The sequence below is a fragment of the Strix aluco genome, chromosome 13 (genome assembly GCF_031877795.1).
Source record: "Strix aluco isolate bStrAlu1 chromosome 13, bStrAlu1.hap1, whole genome shotgun sequence".
Classification (NCBI taxonomy): Eukaryota; Metazoa; Chordata; class Aves; order Strigiformes; family Strigidae; genus Strix; species Strix aluco.
The window spans coordinates 22,224,971-22,252,838 of NC_133943.1; the positions used below are offsets into that span (position 1 = coordinate 22,224,971).

Genomic DNA, 27,868 nt, shown 5'->3' on the forward strand with positions numbered 1-27,868 from the left:
GGCGCTGCCAGCCTGCCTGGGCTCAGCCTGCGCTGCTTGCCCCGGCCCCTGGGTGGGCCCTTCCTTGGGCTATCACAGGCCCTAACCTGGCACGGAGGCTGCAACACCATCTGCCACAGCAGGCGCCATCACAGAGCGGGCATCGCCTGGCCCAGCCATGCCAAGCGTCCACTACAAGTTCTTCTCCAAGGTGAGCTACGACACGGTCACCTTCAGCGGCCTCCACATCTCCCTCAGCGACCTCAAGCGCCAGATCATGGGCCGCCAGAAGCTGAAGGCGGCCACCTGCGACCTGCGGATCAGCAACGCCCAGACCGGAGAAGGTGCGTGGGGCGGTGGGCACGGGGCCTCGGGCACTGCCCGGCTGGCGGCGGCCGCGGCCTGCGGGAGCCACACTCTGCTCTCTGTGGCTTGTCCCCACGGGGCGTGAGTCAGCCTGGGGCCCGTCCCGCCGGCGTGCGGGGAACCGGGAGGGCAAGTGGCACCAGCGATTCAGTGGGGCGGGAAGGGACAGTGCGATTCGGCCACCATCGGTAGCTGAGGCTTGTGTGGAGACCTCACAGAGCTGTTCTCTTGCTGTTCTGACAGCTGCCCTCACATCTGTCTGTTAGACATGGAGCTGGGCGTAGAAGAATGTGGTTGATGTGTGACATGTAAGGCTCACAAAAGCTTTCGTTTCCTGGAATTTTCTAGGTAAAATGATAAGGAAATGTGGGAGGATTTCTTATAATAACAAACTTGCCAGATTTCTTTGAAATCTGGTGGAGAAAGCAGAAAGTGATGGAAATAGAATAGGTGGCTAATTTGAAGAAAAAAAAGTGGGTTTGGTAACTTAATTTTGTCTTCAACTTGTTTTACTCCACTGCATTGGAAAACTGCTTTTGTGGCTGTTGCAGAAACTGCTCACTAGCAGCATTTTGGACCAAGAGTGTCTCTGTGAGTTATAATCTATGCAGACCCTTTAAAGCCATCTCGCACGAGTGTTCTCTGTATCTAAATCATACTTTGGAATTGGTTGTTAATATAACTTCTTTTCTACACCAAAGATGTTGTCATTCAGATGCTCTTGAGCATCATTTCATCATTCATTTCTAACCTTTTTTTTTTTTTTTCCTGGTACTAAGTGTTATCCACATCAGGGCAGCACTGAAGTTTTATGGCAGATTATTTATGGTGACTATGCATAAGAAATGTTCTTATTTAAATCTAACAAATAGTGCTTGATTCTCGGAGATGATCATGATTTTATATTACTTAGTATGATATTACAGTTTGGTAATCTGCCATCTTGATGTCTGAACATGATTAAAGAATTTGACATGTGACTTTTCAGAAATAAAAAGAACTGTGAAGTGTTTTCATTCCTTAAACATTACATTTCTTTTTATTTTTTCCTGTGGTTCTGTGGCACTCTTACAACAGTCTTTTCTTTAAAATGTGCACTAGTGGTTTTTTTCCTCTTCCAGTTTTATGTATTAAAACTTAATAGAATAAAATGTTCGCTGCAGTAACTGTAATTTCAGTCCTAGCCTTTAAAGTGGTTGGACCTCCAGCTTGCTGTTTATCTACAGATATTTAAATTATTTCCAGGAGGATGTCTGTGAAGACACTTAACGGCACAGTGTTAGGGGTCTTAGGGATGCTGTTGGATTTTTTGACATGTGTAGGTAGAGATGCATTTCAGAAGTCTTTTATTTTTCTAGTAGTATTGAATAAATTTGTCAAGAGCTTTTGAAAATCATTTAATTAGCTTTAAGGGCTTTGCTGCAGAAGGGTCTCTGAATTTTGTCTTCAGCTGCTAATGTACTTTCAGCTTCACAAATGCTAGCAGGCTGAGTAGCCAGCTGGCTGACGTCACTCCTGTAATAGTTGGGTCTGTGTAAAACAGAGCCCTAAAACCAGAACCTTGTGTGGTAATAAACTGTGATGGAGCCAGTGACAAGTGCTCCTCTAGGTGGGTTGTGTTGCACTTTGACTTTTGTAAAATGAGTCTAAAATTTTAAACTTGTTATATTAGTGTCACAGATGCTTATTGAAGCTTTCGTAAGGGTGTTTTCCATGTGAAAATGCAAGAACCCTTCAGTGGCTTTTAGAGCAAAGCTAAAGAATATATTTTGGTGTAATATATGTGCATGTCAAATTTTTGGTTTATATGCATAACCATGAATTTCAGTTTTTATTATTCAGATGTACATGCTTAAACTCCCCTTCAGAAAGTAAAGGAAAAAACTAGACCAGGATATTCTGCCTAAATGGGATGTTTGGAATTCTTACATGTGGACACACTGGTTTTTTACAGCTTTGTGCAGGAGCCCTGACTACGTGTTGCAATGATCTTGGAAAGAACAAAGTGAAGGTGGCCTACTTGTTCAGATTTGTCCAAGTACTCTGACTTTTTACAGCTCAGTAACTGTTACTTTTCATAGTAATGGTTCTAGTGCTTCTAGTAATAGAAGCAATGCTAATATAAGCTAAAAGTAAACAGGATTTTAAATATCCGTAGAAAAAAATTATAGGATGGACTCTTTTTAAGATGCTAGGAAGGCAAAATGGATGGTTGGGACCTATTTTAAAAAGGGAGAGGGAATGTGTGTGTGTCCTCTTCCATGCTTATTGCAGAGGCATGTTCTCAGAGGCAGAATTCCCTTCAAAAAGCCTGTGCCCAGGAATGATGCATTTAAACTTGCCTCCTTTTAATTTGATCTGAAATTCTTGACCTGTCTCTTATAACAGATGTTCTCACAATATTGTGGGAGAACTGCAAACTCCAAAACTCTGGTTTCTTGAGTACTCTTTCCTGCCCTGTAACATCCTGACCCAAACACTTGGAGAATGTGCAATTCTGCTTATCAGGCTAAATACAGAAAAATCTAAAACCAAAAACAGGACTCTGAGCTGGTCTTAGATGAATAGTTTTAAGGAAGAATAATGCTCTTTAAGACTGTCTCCTGAACTCAGAACTTGCCCGAGTTCAGTGTTGCAGCATGCACTTGGCAGTTTTAGTAATGCCACGGTGTGATGTCTTCAAAACAGACTCATGCTAACTCTGAGTGACATCATTTGGCCTCACAGCTGATGTCTGTCTGTCTACTGGAAAGTCTTCAACACTCTGCAAACGTAGTCTTTTAGAGAAAACATTTAAGCAACTTTTAAACCTTGGCCGTTTTCTGTTGCAGTGCTCGTGTGGGGGAGTTGCTTTGATTACACCTCGGAGCCGTGCAGCATTATGGAGCTGTCAGAGAGGCGATGGAGTTCCCTGTTTCCCTGGCTGAGGTCCCAAAACGTGATGTCACGGTGGAGCTCATGCCCTGCCTGTCTGGGAGTCGGCTGCTTTGGCTCTGTCACCAGCAGTCTGGGACCTCTCCGGGCTGTGCTGTCAGCTCGGGTCGCGTCCCCTGGCCAGGTGCTCAGGCCAGGCTCAGTTTGGTTCATTACCATGTTGTCTCCAGCATTGCTTTTGCTTTCCCAGTCACATGCTGAAGTGGCAAGCAGGGCCAGTAAGACATTCAGGCAGCGGATGGTCTGTATAATCAGATTTATGATTGAAAGTATGTTAGATTTTGTCGACTCATCCTTTCAAAGCCAGAGAGGTGCTCTTTTGGAGCACAGCACTGTATGATAGTAACACAAATGAACTGTGTAGCCTACTGAACTAGCTAATTCAAGAAATGATGATACGCCAGGTGGAGATGAGATCACTGATCATTCTAGTGGAAGCTGAAAATGCAGAAATAATAGTCGTCTATTAATCAGGATGTTTTGAGGCAGCGCTTTCAGTGCCAGCTCCATAGATGATTTTTGTTGCAAAGAGTGCAAGTGGTGTTGATTAGAGCAGAGTTAAAAAAATGACATAATGAGAAAGCACATTTTTAAGTGCTAGGGAGAAATGTGTTCTCGGGAGTTCCCCTGTTCTCTGGCACATTGATAGTCATTTTCATCTCTTACTCTGCAAATCCTTCCACCAGCGGCGTAACAGCTGGTTGGCCTAATAAAGGCTTTGCATTGTTTCACATACAGGCTTGCCTTCTGATGAACTTCTGTACTTAACCTGGGTGAAAATACTTTTCTAGGTAGTGCTCAGAGAGATGCTTTTGTCATGTTGTCAGACTCAAACCAGTGGATTAAAGCAGACCATAAAATATAAAGTAGGAATGTTTTGCTGTAACTTGTTTATAGTGTACATATGGCACAAATTATTAAATTTTCAGAATTATAGATGATAATATATAGATATAGATTTTCAGAATTATAGATTAATTTAAAAATGGGATTTTTTAATTGTTCATTAAATGTGAAGCAGTACAAACTTCAGAGCACAACCTGAGTTGTTTGTACTTTTTTGCAGGAATAAGGTTGTGGACACTAATGCAATTGTTAAGATTTCTAAGTCAGTATGAGGCAGCAGTCAGAGTAGCCATTGTTTAACTCGTCTGCCTCCATCCATTCCTTGAAATACTTCTTTCCCTTGGCTCTTTCAAGCATATTGTTGCATGTAGAATAGATAGCAAGTTTTAGACTGTTATCTCTCTTCTGCTCTTGACTTTAATATACCATCCAAGTATTCCTTTACTTTTGCATGTTTTTTGAGTTAACCGAATCCTTATTTTTAATTGCAGATCGACAGATTGTCAGATTGACAAAAGCCCAGTAGCCACTTCCTGGCCATCACTGGCAGTAAAACAAGTTTTGTGCTGTAAGGGAATAGGAATCAGCAATGTTGTTATCTCCATCTTTGTTGATCATTTCTGTTGGAACTCTGCTTGGACAACTGTGAAAAGTCAACTTGTTGAGCGTGATGTCACTGCTCACTTTGCAGATGTGGAGTCGTGGCAAGGCAGAGTGACACTGCTTCACAGCTCCTGGTAGTTGCCAAGTCTGGGGAACAGGCTCCTGCTGGGAGATTCCAGTTTAGTCTGAGAGCTGTTAGACTAAGCTGGCATCTGTTAAATTCACATGGAGCAAACAAAAATTTCTGGGGACTGCAGGAATAATGCTCAGCTTTAGTCCTTTCCTATTTAAAACAAAAAAGTTAACTTTTTAGTCTACATTGTTTGACGTCACCTTTAATAACATTTAATAACCAAAACGAATTCAATTAATTGAGGTGAAGGAAAAATAATACTAAAGCCAACTGCTATGAGGTCCCTTCACAGAACTAAACTCAGCAATGTACTCTGCTGTATGTAAACCCTCTTCCACAAATTCTCTGACTCGGTGACCAAGCTGGTGGGATACTTCAAGTACCAAATACAAGTATGTGCAGTGATGTGTCCTATACAAATAAAGCCTTTACTTCACCAAGCTGTTGTCACTCTTCAGTTCATCCATTTAGAAGTATACTGATTGACTTTTAAGGTGAATTAATTTTTCTATCAGTCTGTTATTAAATGGCTGGAGCTCTCTTCACTGTGTGCTTAACAAGCAGATTGAAAACAAGGATATGTCTCTCTCTCTACATGCAAGGATAGTGTATTCAGAAGGCAGATGTCAATGTTTCTCTTCTAAAGGTCAATGATTTGCCATGAAATATGAAAAGAGGACTTATTCCTCTTTTTGCATTGTACACCTGTTGTGCGTGTTCCAATTGACCTCTGCAGGCTGGAGCTCAATTGGTCAATTTGTGAGTAAAGCACTGGTTGCTGTCTGCATACCTACAGTCTCTTTCTATGAGAGGTGCTGCCACTTGTAATCTTCTGTGGAACTACCACAACCCTCAGCTGGGCACAGGCGTAGCAAACTCCTGTCTTTTGTGAAGCCACTGATGCTTACCCTGTATGTCTGAAATCTCAGTCCAGTGGTTTGTGATCTGGACCAGAAAGAACACTCTGTATGACTCTGTTCAGCAGGTGGCAACAGCTGCTTTGGGCTCCCAGAGCTGCCGCTGGCATGATCACCCAGTTTGGGCATCACTACTGCTTGAACTCTTGTGCCATCAGAAAGTCCCAGTGGAGGCCTCTCTTGATGGCTGGCTGTATAAGGTTAGATTTTCCTTTTGAGAAGAGCTCTAGGGGCTGGTTTCAGGATATGACTTCTGTAAAAGCTTCTGGTTTTGTCATTAGTAGCCCTTTCTCCTGCAGTTTGAAACTACTCTGAAGTCCAGAGGAAGCCTGCTGTTCAGTTCCCTAAGGGGGAAGATCAGGAATTAGTTTCAGCTATATGATTTCTCAGTTTTCTGAAGAAGCATTCTGTCATTTGGAAATGGAAGTAAAATTTTCATGTCATTATTGAAATAATGTCTTCTGGTTAAGTACGTTTTGGTCTAAGAGAGGTTCCTGCCCACAGGAATAATATACTGATAAATGAAGTGTAAATTGTGAAATGCACCTATTTTGTGGGAGATCACGGAGCAAAGCCACCCTGACAGAGCTTGACTTGATATCTAGCATCTTTGGTTTTCAGACCATCATTCTGATTTGGTCTGCAAAGATAAAGGCTTTTAATGCTTAAAACCGTAGCGGATTACAGGGAATGGCTGCTGATAGTGCTTTAAAATATTTAGTTATATCCAGATTGTGTAAGTACAATATGAAAACCCTTGTCATGGAGATGTCTTTGCATTTTAGTTTACTCTGTCTCAGGTAGTTGGGTTTTCTGTTTGGGCCTCATGTAAAAGGTCAGAAGGCTTTGCTCCTCTTCAAAAGACTAACATGGTGTAAGCCGAGGCAAAGCATGGAGAGCTTCAGGCACACACTGTTTTCAAAAGGCTTTCCAAGGCTGTCTTCATGAGTAATTTAGTTTGAGTCTCTCTGCTCTGCAAAAAATGAATTGAAAAAATTCATGTCCCTTTGGTTAATTCAAACCAGATGATTAGCTTGTGAGGGGAAATATCACTTTAGTTTGGGCCAGTTCTGCCCTACTAGTGAAAGCAAGCTCAACCCCCGCCCCCCCTAAATTTCTGTGATCCAAGTTCTAGCACTGCCAGTTTCGTTTCCATTTAAATGTAAAGCACTGAGCTTGCCAAGTGTGGCTGTCGATGGATGAAGCTCCAAGAAACAGAGCTGGCGGCTCTTTTCTGTGTTCTGTCAGTCCCCAGCACTCGCAGCACAGGGGAATTGTTTTTAGTGAACAGGTCAGAAAGCAGCGGCACAGAGTTTTCATGCTTTAGCCGAGTGCAGTTTTGTTGCAGGGCAAGCTGGTCAGACTTTAGAATCTGGTTTATGCAGGTGAGACTTTGCTGTGGTTTGTTTTTCTCTAAAGATCTATTGGGTTTTGTAGCCTGACAGAAGCAAAAGCAACTTAAGCTAGATCAGGAAAGAACCTCATGCATTAGCAGACTCTCCTTTAGTGACGTCTGAGACCATTTTGCATTCAAACTATTAAAAAAATGAAAAAGATTTTGCTGCTTGTGTTTGATATTCAAACCTGAAGATTTCCTGAAAGGTACTGTTAGTGTGTTGAGACAATAAAAGCACGATGTTACGTATAAAATTTTTCTTTGATGTCTGTGAAGGGGTTCTCTCAAGTGCTATGTAATTACAGATTAATACACATTCTTACGAACTGACTAATGTTTTCTTCTGTATTGGTGTTGTTTTCAGAATACACAGATGATAACGCCCTGATTCCTAAGAACTCATTGGTAATTGTTAGAAGAGTCCCTGTTGGAGGAGTTAAAGCTGCCAGCAGAACACATGTTATGTAAGTACCCATAAAGCACTGTAGTCTGTGAGGGGTTGCAGTATGTTAGCTTTTTTTATGGAGGTTAGTTTACAGGGGCATTGGAATCGTATCTTTCTTGCTAAAGCTGCTGTTCCTTTTGGTTGTCATGGGGTAGATTTTGATGTGTCTGTCCCACAGTAGAGTTACATTTTTAGTCCTGCTGGGACTGATTCTGTTTGGTTTGTTCTTGGGTTGATAGTTTTCTGAGAGTCAAGTTGTAGATCCTGTAGCCTCTACGGGGAGAGATTCCTTATTATATATGTTTGCTTTTATTGCTTTTATAGTAAAGACAGATACGCATTGTAGTATAAACATATAATTTGTTCCCACCTCAGAAGAGTCTGATTCTCAGTGTTGACTATTTGTTGCATTTGGGGAAGGAGGGGCAGGATATGGCAGGTATTCTTACGCCTCAGATCTGGGTATGTTGCATACTAGCTATAGAGGCAAGACGAAGGGTTGTCAGCCGGCGAACCATGCAAACAAGAAGTGTCATTCATAAGTGAGACCTGTTAGTTTCCTGAAGATGATATCCGTTTCAGGCAAGAGAAGAACAATATCCTGAAGTGTATTGTCTTTGTGTGAGTATGATGAAGGAATAGTTAAATCTTTACAAACTTGAAGCTCAGTAAGCAGTTTAGCATGTTACCAAATGTTACTAGTCATCTTCCTAAGTCTGATTTTACCCTAAGCTGATACCCATGCTCCAGGTTTTAATTCTGTATTCCTGAGATTTATGGATGACAGAGAATTGAGCGTACTGATTCAAATTACAGCTATTCAAATGCAATCCTGACTACAGGACTATTGCTGTCATTTATGTATTCATACAGTTCAGTTCTGTATCAGCTACATTAGCATTGTGTGAATGGTCGTGTTTTCTTAAAGAGATGCCTCTCCACCACAATTAGTAGATATTATTAGCTTGTGGTTTTTCCATGTCTTTCTAATGTTGGTTCTCAATAAATAAAGTAGACTGATGAGCTACCGAGTATCTTGAAGAAACAGTACAGCAGCATCCTGGTACCCATGAAGCATTTGTAAGCAAAAAACCCTGCATTTATGTGGCTCTGCATGTAAACTTTGGGCATATTACTGCAGTAGTTGCTGCAGTGCTTTCAGGCAACTGCCTAGTAATTCTGGATGCCCCAGCGTTGTGCTTATAAGCATGGCTTTGCTTGGGGGGTTTATTTAAATATGTCTGCTTAGTGCTGTCTTGTCACTGCATCTTCTATTTCTGGTTGGATGGCAGCCTCTCCTCGTGTTGTAATGCTGCCCTAAAATGAGAGGATAGGTGCTGCTAGCATCAGAGATCAAATGAATACCTATACGTGGGGATAAGGAGAGAATGGCACTGCTGTTCCAGCATTGAAAATTAACCAGGCTGATTGGCTTTGTGTTCCTGCAGCTGGAAACATTGCAGAAACAACTGGGAGAGTGGTGAATGCTTGGGAATGATGAATGTGTGCTGTAATGGTGGAGGGGCCTTCAAAAATGCATAACTCGCCTTGTAGTATGTTCTTCAAGGTAAATGGATGAAGAAACTACTGTGTGGTAATCTAAAGGATTTCCTTGGACTTCCTCATCCTCAGGGAGTGGCTGTGTTCGTGAGGCTGGGGGTGTTCCAGCAGTGGCAGGAAGCATGAGCCTTTCTACTTGTACATAAATTCCACAGCAGCCTTTGAATTGTCCCTGCTCATGGGACACTTTGATGCATGAATTGTTTGTTAACTGTATCAGTGGTTGCATGTCTGATTCATGACATGATGAGTTGTATGCAGATACAGATCAATGAGCATGGGGAACCTCAGCAAGTTTTCAAATGTAATAAGTATTTCCTGAAATACTGCAGCATTTTCAAGATTATTTTAAAGCAAATTCTGGCAATTAACACCTTTTTCTTTTTTTTTTTTTTTTTTTTTGTCACAGGGCTCCTAAATCACACAAAATCTTAGAAACTGCTTTCAGGTGACATTTCTACTCTATTTTTAGTCAATATAGCCTGTGTAACACATTTAGTATTTTGGCACTTTCATGGCTAAGTATGGTAGATATCTGAACACAGTGCTTGGGCTTCCACAAAGAAACACTATTCCAAGGACTATGATGCTGACTGTTTTATTATTTCTTTGTCAGATGACTGTTTTCACTTAAGTAAACTTGCACTTTGGACTGTCTAGACTATCACTGTTCTTTCTAAGAAGCTAAAGTACTGGTACCTGGTATTTGGTACCTATTTGTATTACTAGGGATATACAGATTGGCTGAAGTTGCCTTCCTATTTTGATGGTTAATTATTTAAAAACACAAAACTGCAGTACAGATTTCATCTTTTTGATACTCATGTAGCAGAGACAAAATATCTGAGGAGTCCCTCTTGCACTGTTGTGTTCTATAGCTGTAAGTCTCAGAGTAATTGGTGACAAAGTAGAGATGTAATTTTGGGGTTTTTTTTTAGTTGCACTGAATGTACCAAGAGAGAACAGTTTATGCAGATGAATAAATTTCCACATTCACTAGACTATCAGAACATAATATTTTAATGTTCAAATTTTGTAATCTGTTTTCACTGCTTTATGCTGGGTAAAAGTGCTTTATTTTAAGTTCTGATCACCTTTATTCCTCTTCTTTATTTTCTTCTAGAAGTCAGACTGAGCCAGTGAGTGGAACATCAAAAGCAGTATGTAAAAACACAATCTCACACTTTTTTCTACATACTGCACTTATTTCTAAACCATGTAGCCTTGCATTAATTTTCTAAACATTATGTTAATATATTTTCCAGTAAAATATAGTATACATTGTAAAGACAATGTATTTGATTCAACATAGTAAAGACTGAGTAATGCCACCATTTGCACAGGTCTGATGTGAATGTTGGTATTTGTGCCTAGTGATGCATTGTGTTTCATATTGAATATGCTGGAATATTTCCTGAATGACCTCATGTCAGATCAGGTAGGTTCAGGGTTTGCACATTTGAACTTGGTTCCATGTTCTACATCTGCCTCTCTATAGGTAGTAATATGTATGTTAGTATACGTGGTTGTGTGCTTTTTCTTTCTTGCAATTAAAATTGTTTGGAATGTATTTTTTGCCATTTTCACTTTGTATCACTTGGCTTTTGTTTTTAAATACTTTCTTTGCCTAATGGTTTCAGAAAATGTTATCAAAACCCACTGAGAAACCATTGTTGTTTAACTTGGTGCTGTTTATTACTTCTGACTTGGGTGTTCAAACAAATACCAAACCCAACATATCCCATATGTTTTGAGGACAGTTCTGTGCAGCTAAATGATTCCTTTTCATGCTCTGAAGTACTTGGGTATTTGTTCCTAGAACTGTATAAGTGAAGTGATATTGTTTGGGCCCCTCTGAGTACGTCACTGTCTCTAACACAGTGTGCAAACTTTGGCACAAGGTTAGAGCCTGGTGCATTTGTGGATAATACCTGTTCTTTTTCTTAACTTCTGCCTGCAGTACATTTTTTAACCTGGGTGACTTGCGGGTTGACTGCTGTTTTAGTTTCCCAAAAGTTAAAGATTTTCTTTAGTATACCACCACTTGGAATTTACATTTGGGAAAGGGGCAGCATTTTTATTTGCGTTTGAAAACACTGTCATTCAGCTGTTAAAATGTAAACAACTAACACAAGGAAATACTTGACTGCTAGTGGTCTAGATCCTGATTTCCCACTTGGGTCAAACACTATGTGTAACTACACATTTCAAAGTAGTCCTTATGGTACACAAATTACTATGTAGTGTTTTTTATTTTCCGTCTTTATTTCAACTATAACTGCTCATGAGAATGATGTGAGGCATTACACTAACCCTGGATCATTGGATCTGATCACTGATAAGCTGTTAGGATAACTTAATCTAGAAATTTATGAACTCTATCTGTGTGTTCTGTAAAGAATACAGTCTCTGATTCTTGTGGAATAGTATGCAATCAACTTTAAATTGAAAACTTTTTGAATGTAGGTCTAAAACCACTAATCTGAGATCTGCAATTCTATCACTGATTGGTTAGAGTTCCTTTTTGGACATGAATGCCTTTCATTGTGAGTTTAACTGGCCCAGTCACCCTAGTAGTGAGTGTAACGCATTTACACGAACCATGTTGATATATTTGATTTAAATCAGACGGGTTTTTGTTACTTGAAAAGAGTTCTTTTCCCTTTTTCTTACTAGCATGTGTATAAACACAAATCACATGTTCATAAATAAGGTTAACGTTCTTTTAGCTTCACGTGTTCCCTGGCATCTTACCATAAGCTAACATAGATGCCTCAAAAAAAATTAATGTTCGTAAAAGCATAACCATGTGCATTTATAAATGATGAAACATTAACTGATTAATTTACAAACTACACTGAAAATAAATTTCCTGTAGTGACGCTTCCTCCTCAAATAAATATTTTTTAAAATCCTTTTTAACTGAAAATTGACAGCTTCGTTACACCTTTGAGTTTTAAGCAGTTGTGAGCTTTTGACAACGGTCCGTCTCAGATATTCTGGAGCAATAAGTTGATCTCAAGCAGGTTTGGTTATTTTAGTTTCTTCTCATTCACCACATAGGCACTCTTAAGTTGTCATAGGTTTGGACTTTATTTTGAAAAATACAATAACTAGGTTGGAAACACCTCTTTCAGTGACATTCAGAGGGTATAGTGCAGACTTTCAGACTACAGTAGAGGTTAACTCTTGCTATGTTTTGGCTGTAGAACTTGAATATGTGTTTAATTTTTTGTGAACAGATTGAGGACTCATCTACATCTATTTCTCTGGCCCAGCTTACTAAGGTATATATATATTCTTGTCAAACACTTCAAGAAGAATGTTTGCTTCATATTTTTAAACGTTCCACTGTGACCTATATCTGGATAACTGTTGTAATGTGAACAAAACTTTAATTTTAAATAATTCAGCGGATTTATTTTAACTTTAGAATGTGTGTCTATTTTGATACTATCCTGTAAAGAGTAGTCCCCAGTTTGGGAAGATAGAAGGGGGGAGTACCTTACTAGCCTCAACATTATGTTGCAGTATTACTCATCTTCAAGACACAAAGAAGCAGCACTTCAGAAGCTGCTTACCATTTTTCATATGGTTTATTAATTTTGCATTGGAAAGTAACACAATTTTTACAGAAGAATTTAATTGGCTGCAAGTTATGGACATTTCAGGAGTGTTTGCAAGAGCCAAAATAGGAGCCTTTCTGTAACATGGACAATTGCATGGCTATTTTTGAGTTTTTAGTCACTATAGTTATAGATCCATGCTTCAAATGTTACACAGTTTCATAAATTGTAGTATATATACAGTGGACAACAGAATCTAATTGATTTGAATTCAGACTGTGTAAATCGTGCAAATGTACCTGTTTGCAGGAATATACCAACGTGTATGTGTGGCATATTAGCAGATGTGACCTTCTGAAACTGCTGTAATGCCATGGTTTGCTATGGAACTGCTTGCTTTTTTGCTCAGTAATGTGTAACTTTGTCTGGGAAAGCACTAGCGATTGCACTTTGTGAAAAGGACTAGTGCTAGCCAATTAAGTTACTAGTCTTTAAATCTGTGAAGATTAGAGAAGGCAGGGCCTAACACAGAGGAGCTAGTTCTTTCTTCTGAAAATAAAGGCTGGAGTTAATTTCTAAGACAGACAAACCTTGTCCCACTAGTAACTTCTTCCCTCTCTCACTGTAGAAATTAAATTGTGTACGTTTGGCCAAAAAACCCTCACAAAGTTTGGAAGGTAGCCACCAAAAGAAATTGGTCTCCATTAGTGCTGTCCCTAAACGCATCCTTGGTTTTGTAAACTCATGTGAAGTTTTACTCTAACATGTGAAAAACTGCCCAAGTGACGTACACACTTAAGCCTTTGAGAAAATTCAAGTACGTCAGAAAAATGCAGGGACATAACATAAGGCAGCTCAGAACTGTTACTTACTCTAACCCCTGATGTGCAGGCTGGCTTAGCATGGAGGCAATGTGTTGGGCGCTTTCTGTTTGATTATTACTGTGTATTGAATGCCATAGTTGAATTTTGGTCTATTCCTAGTGATGCTTTGTGGGTTCTGGATGTGTTTTGTAAACTGTTTGGGTTCACGCAAATTAGTCAAGTATCTGTAAAGTTTTCTGTAAATGTTAACAGGAATGATTTCATAGGATGTTGAAAATACTTGGTTGCTTTTGTGAATGAATGCATATAAAACCAAAACCATGAGTGGTTGATCTGAATGATAGCTGCTTGAAGGTCCACATCATTCACAAACACTCCCTTAGGCCCTGCTTGTATCTGGACTAGTGTGTAATAATAAAGGCATTTGAACAAATACTACTTAAAAAAAAAAGCAGATGGCTTCCATAATTTGAAGATCTAGTTCTGTGTAAGGTTTCTGTTACAATTTGTATGCTAAAAGGACAGAGTCAGATGGGAAAAAAAAATGCAGGTAGTGCTGACTGTAGTTAAATCACTTAATATGAAGAAGTTAGTAGGCAGGGGACATGCAGTTTGGGCTGCCTACAGCACATGATGGTCAAAATTGTACTGAAAAGAATCTTTTGCCTTGCTGCACTATTATAAAAGCTTGATTGCTTTTAATGCTTCTGTGTCTGAAGCTGAATTTCAGCAAGCTAAAACAACTTCCCTGACTCTATAAAGTTGTGTGTCCTTTTAATGCTGCAAAATGTAAATCATACTTGCATACATCTCTCTCAGTTAAATGTACAGTAGAGATCTCCTCCTTCAAATAGTCAGGAGCTTAAAAATCAGCTTGAAAATACTGGATAGTATAATTTTTTCTACACACAGCTTCAGTCCACTTGGAGGAAAACTGGATCGGTTACATAGGTCTTTGTGTAAGGTACAGACAGAGGCTAAGGTTTTGAGTGCCCAGGAATGCTCTTTTCAAGCAGGTTAACAGGCACATAAACACCATGTAATGGCCTAAGGACTCCCCAGAACATCTTCAGGACAACTCTATTTCATATAAGCAGCTGTTTCCAAGCAACCTCGGCTAGCGTGGTGCTGCTCTTTACAGGACTGGGTGGGCGGTGTTGTCTTTGGCTGTGTGGACTTAAATGTGATTCTGATGTGCGTGTCAAATAATTAATTACCTGTTAAACAGACTTCCAATCTGGCTGAAGCCAACGCTTCTGAAGAAGATAAAATAAAAGCTATGATGATACAGTCTTGTCATCAGTATGATCCAGTCAAGTAAGTGTTGATAAGGTCAAATCCGTTCTTTGAAGATTATGGAAAAATTGTAGAGATGGTTGTTTGAACAAGAGAGACACGTGCATACCTTTTCTTTTTTCCCAAAAAACTTTTAGTTACATGAAGAAACCCGTGGGTCCACTTCCACCATCATATACTTGCTTTCATTGTGGAAAACCTGGCCACTATAGGAAGAACTGCCCCACAAATGAGGTAAGATTGTGGGGGACTTCTAGTGTTACTTAATTTTAAATTTTTTTACCTTGGCAGTTACGTAACAAATACATGAATACTCATGTTAAGAACTGTTTCTCTTGGGGTGAAACACAGAGGTTATATGGCAACAGTGCAAACCCCTTCAAAATTTAAGGGAAATCTGGAATTATAAATGTGACATTCTCTTTGTTCTAGCTCATGGACATTAAATATGTCCATAGATCTTTCTCTGTGCACTTTCATGTATATTTTCATCTATTTCAATATTATTGGAAATATTTCTGGTTTTAACTCTTTTTAATGACAGTTCACAGTTTTTAGTACTTTGCATAAAAAGATGTTTCTCTTGACCCCATCTATTGAAAATTGTATGTTTTAATTACACAAGTCTCTGGTTGAATATTCATGTCATTTAATCACTTAATTCATGCCATTTAACGTTAGTCACGGAATGTATAGGCATGAGGCGTAAATTCAACCTTCATCCGTAGGTGGTGAATATCAGTGTCCCCAGTGGCCGATCCAGAGCCCTGCATTAAGCTCTCCCTCTGAACTGCACTTTAGAGGAGGAGGGGGTTTGTGCCTCTCCTCTGAGGGGATGGGGAGCTGAGGGATATTTCACCCTTAAGGACCCTGAAGTTAAGCCAAAGAATGTTGAATGAGTTCAGAACACTGCTTGAGCCTTTGGAGCATCCTGGCTATATTCATTTAGGAAAACGAGTATTTCAGTCCAGCAACCCTTAGTCTAGGTAAAAGGAGAGGGTTAGAGGCTTTTCCTGCTTAAAATAATAATTGAAATTCATTTAACATCTTAAGATGAGATATGTCTGCAATTCTTTTCTTAACAGGACAGAAATTTTGAGTCTGTTCCCAGACTTAAAAAGAGCACAGGAATTCCCAGGAGTTTCATGGTGGAGGTGGAAGATCCCAGTACAAAGGGTGCAATGTTGACAAAGACTGGAAAATATGCAATACCAATTATTAATGCGTGAGTATGGAATTAGCTGGTCTGACCAAAAAGTGAAGGAGAGAAGCCACGTGTCAGTGTCTGAGTGGCAATGCCACCAAGCTGGCCAGCATCTGTAATTACGGGGGAAGAAGCATTGTCATTGTATCTTAACCTTAAAACCTGTGGTGATTTCTAATATTAAAATAGAGTGGTCCCACTGTTCATGCCCCTGGAAGTTGGTTAAACCTGTGTTATGCTAAGAATCTGTATTTCTACAAAACATTTCAGTTGTGTTTACAGTGGAGTTGTTCTCTTTGAAAGCTCCTTTTGCTTCTGTTTTCTGTTTCAAAGACTTCTTGAAAAATTTAACAAATAGCTGTTGGAGTGAGATTTCCTCTCCCTGACATTTATCAAATCCCATGTGTGAAGCAGAGTGACGTTTTCCTGTTGCTGTAACCCAAGAAAATCCTGCTGTGTGCTGACAAGAGTGGCTGTTTTAAAATGCACTTGGTAGCACCTCTGTTTTTCTGTCATGGATCTCCTTCTGTAGAAGCTGTAACACAGACTTTCATTCATAAAATGTAATTACTTGAAGACTAACTTTATACCGAGCCTGCAATTTACATTTACCCTCTGGCAAAGGAGAGGTGGGATTCATTAAATCTGATTTCTAGCTGTCAAAAAATGGCTTTTCTAGTCTGAGCTAATTTCTTAATTGATCCAAAGAATGGGAGAGTTCCGTGGAAAGAACATTGTTCCCCCATCTCTCTTCTGGTTTTGTGGCTATAGAAAAGTAGTTTAAACTAAATGCCTATGTTTTTGAAGGCTAATGTGGAGTGAGAAGAATTCCATCTATTACCTTCCTTTGATAAAATCCAAAGCTTGGGAAAGTTCTCCTTTACCCATCTTTAACTTTTTTTTTTTTTCCTTCCCCATTCCCCCTCCAGGGATGCTTATGCCAGAGGAAAGAAGGAAAAGCCTCCCTTTTTACCAGAGGAGCCATCCTCATCTTCAGATGATGATGATAATCCTATTCCAGACGAGTTGTTATGTCTCATTTGTAAAGATATAATGACTGATGCAGTTGATATTGCCTGCTGTGGAAGCAGTTACTGTGATGAATGTAAGTGTTTGTTAATTCAAACCATCACATTTGATCTTCTGAAAGTAGAAATAGGAGATAACGCAATTACTTTGTTACCAGCTCCATTTAATACTTAAGTATATCCTGAACAGGAAAGGACTCTTCTCTTAGAAAGGAAAAAAAAAGGCAGAAAGCTTTTTTCCCTTTTTACGTATCTAGTTAAACTCTCTTTACATGCAGAAGGACAAGTATGAGGAAAGTGCTTAATTGTGTAGGTGATTACAGTGTTAGTTATCAAATGCATTTAGTCTGTTCACAGCCCTTTCCCCCATACAAAACTATAGAGCCAACGCTGGTGACTTACTGTGGTCTGCAACAAATGCATATTTAGGCATTTAATCCACATTCTTCTCCACAGGAGAGTTAGTTAAAACTTTCAGAACTCGAACCTACTAATGGCTTTTTGAGATGTGTTTTATTCATTAACCTTGAGGTTGGTGACTCCTCACTGTACTAGATAGTGGATAAAAGACGCATCCAAACATCAAGAAGCAGCCTACTCTACATCCTCAAATGTTAACACAGTGAAATATCAAAACTGGGTAGTTATGTGCTGCATACTAGAAATTTTTTACACTGTTGAAACAGTATAATTTTTTATGCTGTTGATAGCTTCATGTTCTTAATTCAAGACCATATTCACCCATTAAGCATATACGTGCTTTTAGAATTGATTATAAATCCAAAAATTTCCTTATTTTGGCTAAAAAACTATTTTGATGATTCTAATTATTCACAGGTATTAGAACAGCATTACTAGAATCTGGGGAACATACATGCCCAACATGTCATCAGACAGGCGTTTCTCCCGATGCTTTAATTGCCAACAAGCTCCTACAGCAGGTAACGTGATGACTTTTACATAAACTGTTTGTAGGAAAAGTCTATTTGTAAAAAGCTGAAAGGGAAGAAAATATTATTTTACATGTCCTTAAGCAAGGCTAAATGGAATAAGGCTAAATTTACTTCTCAAATACATTATCTGTCGTTACAGAAGGTTACAACTCTTGAGAGACAATCTGGCAAATTCGGGTCATACTTCTGCTTAACATGATGGCTTCACTTTCACATTTGGTGTTAACACTGAACTACTTTAAATACAAACACTCTGAGTTACCAGTCATTAATATCAGTGTTTAATGTGATGTGTTCATACATCTGTATGTTGATTTAGTTTAGGATTGATAGCATTTACAGGAATACACAAGTAATTTTACTCTGTGGAGGCTTTTGTTGGTATATATACTGAAGTCTCATAGTCCCTTTGCAGAAATGTTTTCCTGCCTCTAGGCTGTGAACAGCTTCAAAAATGGAACTGGCTACGGCAGTCAGATGGAGCAGCAGCAGCAGCCACCACCTCCACCACCCCTCATGAGACAAACAGTAACATGCAACCTGCAGCCTCTGCTCCGGCCAACAGTTTCCAGAGAGCAGGATCCACTCATGATTCCACCGGCTTCTTTGGCTCCTCGTTCTGCTGCTGCTTCCTCATCACTGGCCCCTGGTCAGTGGCCTGGGGCAGCTGGGCTGCCAGTCAGTCAATCTCCTGCTGTTGTCTCTGACCTCCCTCCAGCAGTGTCCCTATCTCTCCATGCTGAAAAGCCAGGTGGACCTTTTCAGTAAGTAAATCTATAGATCAACGTGACTATAAAAGACACCAAAATGCTGAAGTTTGATTCTTCTTCTTGAGCTTCTCTGCTAGCAATCTGTGTATCATTAGTGACAGTTCCAGACAATTGTGTCCGTTCTGGTTTTTGTATTTACTTTGAATGAGGACACTTTCATAAGCTGGAAGTGTGCCTCATGCAAGAATTTTCTCAGAAGTATTTTTTATTTGGTTCCCTTATCAGTCATTCAGTACAGGTTTACCCTGAAAGAGGAAGTTTTTTTCCCCGGGAGCCCTTTGATTTTAAGCAACTAGGAATTCCTACAGTAACCAATTAGTTATGTCAGACCTTCTGGAGTGCATTCATTTCTCCTTAGTACTGAGGAAATGATCTTTTCATCAAAAGTGTAAAAGCACAATTAGAGGTAAAATTGACCATGTGTTTTCTTTTCTACAGTATTTCTACCATCAATATGACAATAACTCAGAGTCATCCTTGGCAATACACCGTGTAGTCAGTGATGCATACAGTTTTGGATAATTAACATTGAAACACTGTAAATTTGAAATATTTACAAACATGACAGTCTAAGTTTGCAAGCCAGTGAAGCCATGAAAAAACATTAGAAGTCTGTACTTTTGTTTAGGGCTTATGTCCTTCCAACTTTATGCCTTGAATGCAAACAGCCACTCTGCCCAGAAGGCTGTCAGGCTCAGCTGTACCGTTGAATACAAAGGATCACAATTGGAAAGAACCTTTAAGGGCTGAACTAGCACATAAATATTTCTTAATAGAATTTCAGTTCTTGCATCTTCCAAAGCTGAGATTCAGTGTGTGGGTTACATGTACTCTAATCCTTTCATGTGCAGCTAGCTTCATAAAATATTTTCCCCGTGAGCTTTCTCTTTAAATGCTGGTAGTTCAAACAGACTTCTCGGCAGTGCTTCCTTTGGAATCAGCCAAATTCACATTTGTAAATCTGGTGAAGATATTTTATTTTTTTTTTCCAATTACAGTAGCCAGCCTTTTCTCACCTTGGACTTTATATTTCAAGTGGCACTTCAAAACATTGTTTGAATAATAAAAATCTGGGGTTTTTTGTAGTGATGTTGATGTAGTTCTACCTCTTGCTGCTCTGGTCACTGCTGCTGAACTTCCTAAATCTTCCCCTCTGTCAATCATCAGTTTGTTGGAGTTGGAACAGGAGGTAAATTTTATTTCAATATCTGCAGTGATTCTTGTATTTTAGTAGCTTATTTTCTAACTGTTAGTGTTTTATCACAAGGGCTATCATGTGCCTCCACTAAGACAGCCAGCATTACCAAGTCTTCTTGGCCCCCAAGGACAATCAATACCCACAACTGGTAAATAACTGTAACTTCAGAATTTATTTTAAAAACTTATCTTCAAATAAACTGAATGGGTTTTTTTTCTCTTTCCTCTCCCCACTCCAAAAGGTCATCCAATGAGAGCCAGTCCAATTCGCTCAGCACGTGGCAGACCAGGCTGGGAACTGTAGGTATTCTACAGAAATGCAACATACTGCTACTTATAACTTGTTAAATGAGGCCGTAACACAGAACTTGTACAAGGTGATTTATAATGAAATAAGCATGCACAGGTAGTTGTGGAGAATACAAGTGTAATTAATTTTTAAATGGCTTAATTTGAATTGGCCTTAACAAAGGGATCTGTGCTTGCAGTAAGAATATTTAAACTTAAACTCCAGTACATGACTCTTTTTCAGGACTCTGAAAAATGAACATTTTTTGAGGAAACCGTAATTACATATAAAAATGAAATAAAGGATCAGGTGGAAAGCCACCCTTTTGATTACTGGCAGAATGGGGCTGAAGAAATTAATTTCCCAATAGAAATTAGCCTCCAGCATTCTTTTTTTTTTTTTTTCACAACTCAGTTGATACTGATTGAGGAAATTATTGGAAAAGTCAAGGCTGTCATTTTATGACAATTCTGAATTTCTTCAATTTAGTCATCTCAAATAGCCAAGCTGCTCTCTCTCAGTTGGAGAGAGTCTGTTTTGTCTATTATTGCAGTGTCAAGTTATTCCTTCCTTTTGGTATGTATTAGTTATGGATAGATTGTAAGGGTGCATTGTGCTTATAAAATCTTAAAGATGAGTCAAAACAAAAACCAGGATCCACCCCACAGATTGTCTAAAACCTCAGATTCAGTAAGCAAGACAATAATGCTTCAGGGACAAGAATGGGCCAAAGATCATCATGAGGCAACAACATAGGAAGTGTATGGAGAAGAAGTTAAAAGAAGTTCGAGAGAAGATGAGTTAAGATCTATCTCTGAAGATACTCTGAAGATCAGAAGTGTGAAGTATTAAGTGTACCAAGGAGTGGCAGAGGAACAGTGGGCACTTGACAGATGGGAGGTGGGAGTCTCTTTTAGACACGGGCAGCCTCCATCCACAGTTGCAAAGCTGAGTATAAGGAGAGAAGATGGAGGGAACTGTTGGGGCTGAGGGTGTGGAAGGCAAGTATGAGGATTGAGAAATGAGTGTAGTCTCAAATGAACAGAAAGCAGGGAGAAAAATGCTTAAGTTGAGAACAAGAAATGCTCGCCACCATGCTCCTCCTTCATTCGCCTCCTTCTTTAAAATCAGGGCAGAGTGTAACAAATAGTGACTTGTGTTTTGGGTTTCTTTAGAAGTTCAAGTCGAGGACGCCCACGGGATGAATGTACCCAAAGGACTCAGGCCCCAACACTACCCACATCAACACCGGTCTTTGTGCCTGTGCCTCCACCTCCCTTGTACCTTCCACCACCACATGCACTTCCTCTTCCACAGGTGGTACCACCACCACTGCTTCCTCCTCAGTTTCCATCTGGGCAGCCTCCGTCTGCTGGGTGCACTGCCGCCCCTCCAGGATATCCACCAGCTCCTGCAAACACGTCATCAGCTCGGGGACCAAGAGCAGTACCAGTGGCTCATCCAAATACCATCCCAAGGACACAAGCACCCCCTTTACCTAGGGAGGAGTTTTACAGAGAGCAACAGAGGCTTAAAGAGGAGTAAGTATTTGGCTCAATGAAGTTGTGTTGTTTTTCATGTTTGTATTTCCACAGCAGATTGGACTGCAGTTACACTCAAGTGCATCTGACATAAGCAAAAGTGACATAGTGTTTTGTCCAATAGACTTTTTCGTTGCAGATGGTAAACATGCAAAACTAAAACAAGATGAATGTCATTCCAAAACTTTCCCTAAAACTGTAGGAATTCTGAACTGGTTTTGCTTAAATAAGATGTTCACCTTTTGCATTTGCATGCAGTATACATTTTCTCATGTTGGTCATGTTTTGTTTGTTGGTGTCTTTTTGTAATAAAGGTCAAACTATAATTGTAACAGAAGTCAAACCTTTTTTAACAGGGGAAAGAAAAAGTCCAGACTTGATGAGTTTACAAATGATTTTGCTAAGGAACTGATGGAATATAAAAAGATTCAAAAGGATCGTAGACGTTTGTTTTCCAGGTAACTGCTTTACATATTGTAATGAAGAAGCAGATTGTCTAGAAGAATCAGGAGGAGTTCCACTCAAGCTCTCTATTGTTAGATGGATTGGATGATTGAAGGGGTTAGCAGTGAGAGGTGTTTCATGTGAAGGTTACTAGCTCAGCTACGGCAGAGATTACAGTTGACTGAGAGTTGCAGTGTGGCAGCAGCTGCTGAGGAGCAGGTGTCTCTTTGACTAAAGCTTCTCTGCAGTGACACCCTTCACCTCCTGACAGCCGTGAGGAGGCCAGAACCTGAAGAGGTCTAGTGCCTGGGTTTTCTGCGTCTCCCTATTCTGAATGTAACCATTACCTCAAAGCACTTTCAGAGGAGGTATGGGAGAGAAATTGTCTTCACCTCCTCTTTTATCTCTTGTGGATACACAGAGAGATTTTAACCTGGAGTGCAAACTGGTGGCTTTCACTAGTATTTTGTTGACATTGTTAAATTTGTCTTAGGGATGAAAAGACCAGACTTGTTTGTAAGGAAATCTTAAATTGGTGAAGGACTTTGAGAGGAGGAATGATGCTAATGAACATATGCGGAATAACGTGAAATGGTTCTTTAAAAAATAATAAAAGGAAAACTTGTGAAGAAAAAACTTGGGGTAGCTGATGTTTTCTGTCCCCAGAATTCACTTGGGCAGGAGTCTGAATAGCTCTCTCTTAGTAATGCTGTCAGCATCTTTCCTAGAGTAATGGCCTTGAGTCAAGTTACTAGAGGCTGAGTTTAGAAGCTTTTAGATATGATTTTTCTTGAAATGTGGTCACTATCCTTGGTTAGAGCTAGAGGTATGTGCAAGATCTTGCTAGGACATCTGCCTAGAAGTGTGGATTAAATAGGCCTGTATGTAAGGGTGCAGTACAAGTATTTTGCATCCTGTACCTATGGCCAAATAAGTAGTGAAGTTAAATCGACTAAGGCGGCATTGTAAAATTGAGCTTTACTGTCTTTTCTTGACGTTTGATACTGTGCTGTAGCCATTAAGACTTGCTCTTTTTGCACCTTACTGCAACAAAAATGATTTGCACTGCATGCAGTTGTGCAGTGAGAAATGTTCACATACCAGTAGAGGCCAGTATACACCACCTTAAATCAGGCAATAGCTATGGTAGTTCATGCAATAGAAGGGAATGGAAATAGAGGTTCCCTTCCTGCATGTTTTAAACTAACAAAGCAGCAGCTGTTCTGTCTTGTAAGCAGAAACTTTTACATGTGATCAGGTTCTTCAATCTGCAGTACCATTTTGTCAGCAGTGAAAGAAGCTTTGACATAAGCATATGGAGAGGAAAAAACAAACCAAACCAAATTTAGGAAGAAATTACTGTTCTGAATTAAATTCCTCTGAGTGTGTGCGAGTGTGTTTTCTGTTTTCTTTAAGGTCCCAGTCTCCCTATAGTGCTTCTTCTTACTCTAGAAGTTCATATACCTACTCAAAGTCAAGACTGGGTTCTTCTCGCACTTGCTCCTACTCTCGATCGTTTAGTCACTCCCATTCTCGTTCTGACTTGCCATCGCCACCATATCCCAGAAGAGGCAAAGGGAAGAGTCATCACAATCGTTCTAGGTCAAGGTCACATGGTTATCACCGTTCAAGGTCAAGATCACCCCCATACAGAAGGTACCATTCACATTCAAGGTCTTCAGTATGTAGAGGCCAGTCTCCCACTAAACATAAAAAACACCAGAAGAGAAGAAAAGGGAATGAGAATGAAGGAGTTCCCAATGCTGAATTGTTAGAAGGCATGAGAAAACGAAGAGAGCCAGTTACAGTAGCAGATGTTAAAATGGACTCTCTATTCCTGCTCCCAAGCAGAGATGATGCCACCCCTGTGAGAGATGAGCCTATGAAAGCAGATTCTATTGCTGTCAAACCAGTGTCTGAAAAGGAGAAAAAAAAGGAGGGTAAGCCAAAAGCAAAAACTGGCAAGACAAAGCAGAAAGTAGAAGTGGCTGTTCCTCCTAAGAAAGACAGTATAATAAAACCAGATAAAGCTTCCCAAGAGAAGGTGGACACTGATCATGAAATATCTCCTCAAACAGAACCTCCTGTAAAAAAAGTGAAGGAGGAGTTACAAAAGACAGACAATGTTAAAACATCTTCTCAAAAGTATCTTGGTAGTCCACGGAAAGGTCACCCAAAAGTGACAAAAGATCACTCAGAAACCAGACCAGCCAAGGAGAAAAAGGCAAAGAAAGACCATCCAAAAGAAACCAAGTCAGAGAAGCCCTCCAACAAAAAGGACAAGTCAAAAAAACCTGCGGAAAAAAGCAAACCTTCTAATGTAGAACCTGAAAAAAGAAAAGTAGAGGAAAAGGTTGATAAAGAACATGAAGCCACTTCCATAAAGGCATCTAAACCAGAAACTGCTGAATCAAAAACATCACCAAAGGGGAAGACTGAACCTGATGGTGAAAAAGGAGAGCAAACTCTGGAAAAGAATAAATCTGCTTTTCTTAACAACCCCGCCAAAAAGATTAAACTTATCCAGGAAACTGGCAATGAGATTGTGAGTGGAGAAAATGTGCCACCTGCAATTGAACCTGTTGAGAAACCTGAGCCAAGCAGCAGCAAAGTTAAACAAGAAGCAGTAAAGGGAAAAATGAGAAGAAAAGTAACAGCAGCTGATGGATCTAGTTCAGCTCCTGTAGATTACACCAGGTACCTCATATTTCTTTTCGTATTGTTTCTTTCCTCCTCCCCCTGCACCTCCCCAGAGATGTAAAATTCTTTATGGTGACTAATGAAAGGAACAACTAAATTCATGTTAAATGAGTGAAGAATCTGTGATCTTTCCTGTTAAATTGTACTTGGGTCAAAATCAAATTTTGTTAAAGAAAACAAGCAGTCTGTACTGCACAGAAAGCTAACAAGGTTAATTCATTGGTGACATGTTGTTTGACCCTTACTTCTGGGAATTTTTTTTTCCTCTCTTCTTGTTCATTCCACGCTGACTCTTTGAGGAGTTCCCTCTATGTCTTCCTTCAAATCCAGCTTACTGCTAAAGGCAAGGATAACAGACATGTCTATATCATGCAATATTTTTCATTTTTAAAATTGCAAGGTAATGTAATGATCTACTTTTGTCAGTACGACATGAAATTATACCCTGTGGAAATAGCAGCTTGGTTGCCAATACACTGTACTGATTGTAGCTTTGAGCACAGTGCCATGTTGACACAGTCACACTGCTTCCAGCTCAGTGCCAGCTTTTTTGGCACTTACCTTGGAGATCTCTCTTCTAGATTCCATTGTCTGACATGTGGAAAAAAGAAAAGTGGTCTAGTGTGCAGCTGTTATTACATTTCAACATCTAAAGAAGCAGGACAGAGCAAAATTAAAACATTTAAGACATCACTGGAGACTTAAGATAATGTCTTGCAGTTTTAAAAATGTACATTTTTCTAGAGACAAACACTGAGGCATGAGGATAAAACTTTGGTTGTGTATACCTCTTCATAACTGCTTGCTTACATGTTGAAACAAGAATGTGTATCTAATTTATCTACCATTGGTAGAAGTAGGACATGAAGGAGTTAGCAGATCACACAGTGCCCAATCTGATATTCTTGTGTTTGTGTTAATTAAATGTAGAGTAGGAAGATACTAAATTAATTGATAGCTCATATTCTTAGCTAGTGGACTCTTCCTTTCTCTTGTCTGTTCTCTGAATTGAACATCTTTTGAAAAAATACTGAAGATTTAAAATTGAAACACAAGCCATTTTATGAAGTGTTACAAAAGATGGCAGTGCGTGTATCTCACCCATTATTAATGTATGCTTTTTTGCTCATAGTGCTAGTTCTGCTGGGGGAAGCCCCATTAGAAAGACTGAAATAAAGCCAGATACAAAAGGAACTGTCATTAAGACCATGGAGAAGCATAATAATGATATAGCAGCCCCTGCTGAAGACGTCATTATTATGGTCCAGGTCCCTCAGTCAAAGCAGAACAAAAATGGCTTTCAGTCTGAAGAGAAAGACTTTAAATCTACCCAACTGTCCACAAACATAGGAAAACCTGCGACTGTTGTAAAAAATGTGAATGCTAAACCATCAAACCCTGTGAAACACAGTAAAAAAGAGACAGAGCCTCTGGAGGAAACACAGAAAACTACAAAAGAGGCGAGTTATGAAAACTCCCAGCAGGATGCAAAAAGTTCAGAAAGTTTGATGTTGAATGAAAAAGACAAAACAAAAGACTGGGATCATTCTTTGTCAGACAAGGACACTTCTGAGAAGAGAAAGAGCAGTGTTCAGAGAGAAAAAGACCACTCAGAACATGCAACTGGAAAAGGAAATGGAAAAATTATTTCTCAATCTTCCAAAGACAGCAGATCTTCAGAGAAACACGGTACTGGCTGTGGATCTGCTGCTAAAGACTATATTCCTAACCGAGACAAAAAATCTGACCATGATGGCAACAGAGATCATTCTAGTTCCAAGTGTAGAAATGAAAAGAGTGAATTAGCAAGGAGAAAAGACTCCCCTTCTCAAAATAAAGAATCTACATTAGTAAAGAAGAGTAAGACAAGAGACAAACGAGCAGAGCCATCCAAAAAGGGCACAGGAGATGCCAAAAGGAGCAGCTACAGTCCTCCGTGTGAGCAGAAGCAGTCTGATCACAAAGCTGCTCGTGATTCCAAGCATACATTGAGGGAACACAAACCTCTAGGTAAGAATTCGGGAAGAGAGAAAGAGAAGCACGTACCAGAAGTAAAAAGCAATAAAGAGAAAGAGCCAGGTGGTAATAAACCACCTTTGAGACAAGAATCACCAGACGTAAAAAATGAGAAAGAGAACGTGGCTGGACAAAATGTCAAGCCCAAGCCTCAGGTAAGCAGCTCCTCGTGGCTTTCTTCTGATCTAACTCAAGAGACCGATGAGGCTGCACTTGTACCAGACTACAGTGAAAGTGAGAGTGAGAGTAATGTATCTGCAAAAGATGAGGAAGCTGCAGGAAAAAATCTTACAGAGCCAGAAGAAAAGGCTGTTGATAAGGCCAAAGAGGATATGGCAGCACCTGCTGCAGCTGACCAGCCTGAAGCAAGCAGAAGCCAAAGTCAAAGCAGTCCGAGTGTTAGCCACAGAGTTAGTCAGACTCAAAGCCACAGCAGCATTGCCAGTGCAGGAGAGAGTCAAGACAGCAAGAAAAAGAAAAAGAAAGAAGAGAAGAAGAAGCACAAGAAGCACAAGAAGCATAAGAAGCACAAGAAGCATAAGAAGCACATTGAGAACAAAAAGGAATTGGAAAAACACAAACACAAGAAGAAAAAATCGAAGAAGAGCAAAGATAAAGAGAAAAATGGCCAAAACATGAAATCTGTCCCTACATAGAATGAAAGACTATAAAAAAATTACTGAATTCCCAAGTATTAAATTTTGTTAAAATGTAAATGAATTCAAGTGTTGCAAATAATAACATGAAATACCCTGTGCTGTTCTAGCGCTGCTTGATTCTTTGATTTTTACATTGGAGCTTTATAAAAGTGAACATTTTGTACAGGATTGTGAGTTGTGGCCGTGTAACATGAAAGTTTTT

General features: G+C 39.6%; 1 protein-coding gene across 1 annotated transcript; it reads left to right on the forward strand.

The window, feature by feature from the left end:
- The first annotated feature begins 157 nt into the window (after positions 1 to 157).
- Positions 158 to 27,868, forward strand: LOC141929259 (E3 ubiquitin-protein ligase RBBP6-like). The gene is made up of 18 exons (XM_074838457.1): positions 158 to 323; positions 7,539 to 7,638; positions 9,589 to 9,627; positions 10,303 to 10,339; positions 12,422 to 12,466; positions 14,798 to 14,886; positions 15,003 to 15,099; positions 15,951 to 16,090; positions 16,999 to 17,174; positions 17,935 to 18,038; positions 18,486 to 18,814; positions 19,907 to 20,009; positions 20,088 to 20,166; positions 20,260 to 20,317; positions 21,485 to 21,847; positions 22,204 to 22,305; positions 23,708 to 24,988; positions 26,124 to 27,868. The coding sequence occupies exons 1-18, from the start codon at positions 158 to 160 to the stop codon at positions 27,661 to 27,663; spliced, it is 4,848 nt and encodes a 1,615-aa protein (XP_074694558.1). The 3' UTR covers positions 27,664 to 27,868.

Coding starts and splice junctions, on each gene's coding strand:
- LOC141929259 (XM_074838457.1), top strand. CDS start 158: ATGCCAAGCGTCCACTACAAGTTCTTCTCCAAGGTGAGCTACGACACG. Junction 12,467..14,797: donor CTCTGGCCCAGCTTACTAAG/GTATATATATAT, acceptor CCTGTTAAACAG/ACTTCCAATCTGGCTGAAGC. Junction 16,091..16,998: donor GCAATACCAATTATTAATGC/GTGAGTATGGAA, acceptor TTCCCCCTCCAG/GGATGCTTATGCCAGAGGAA.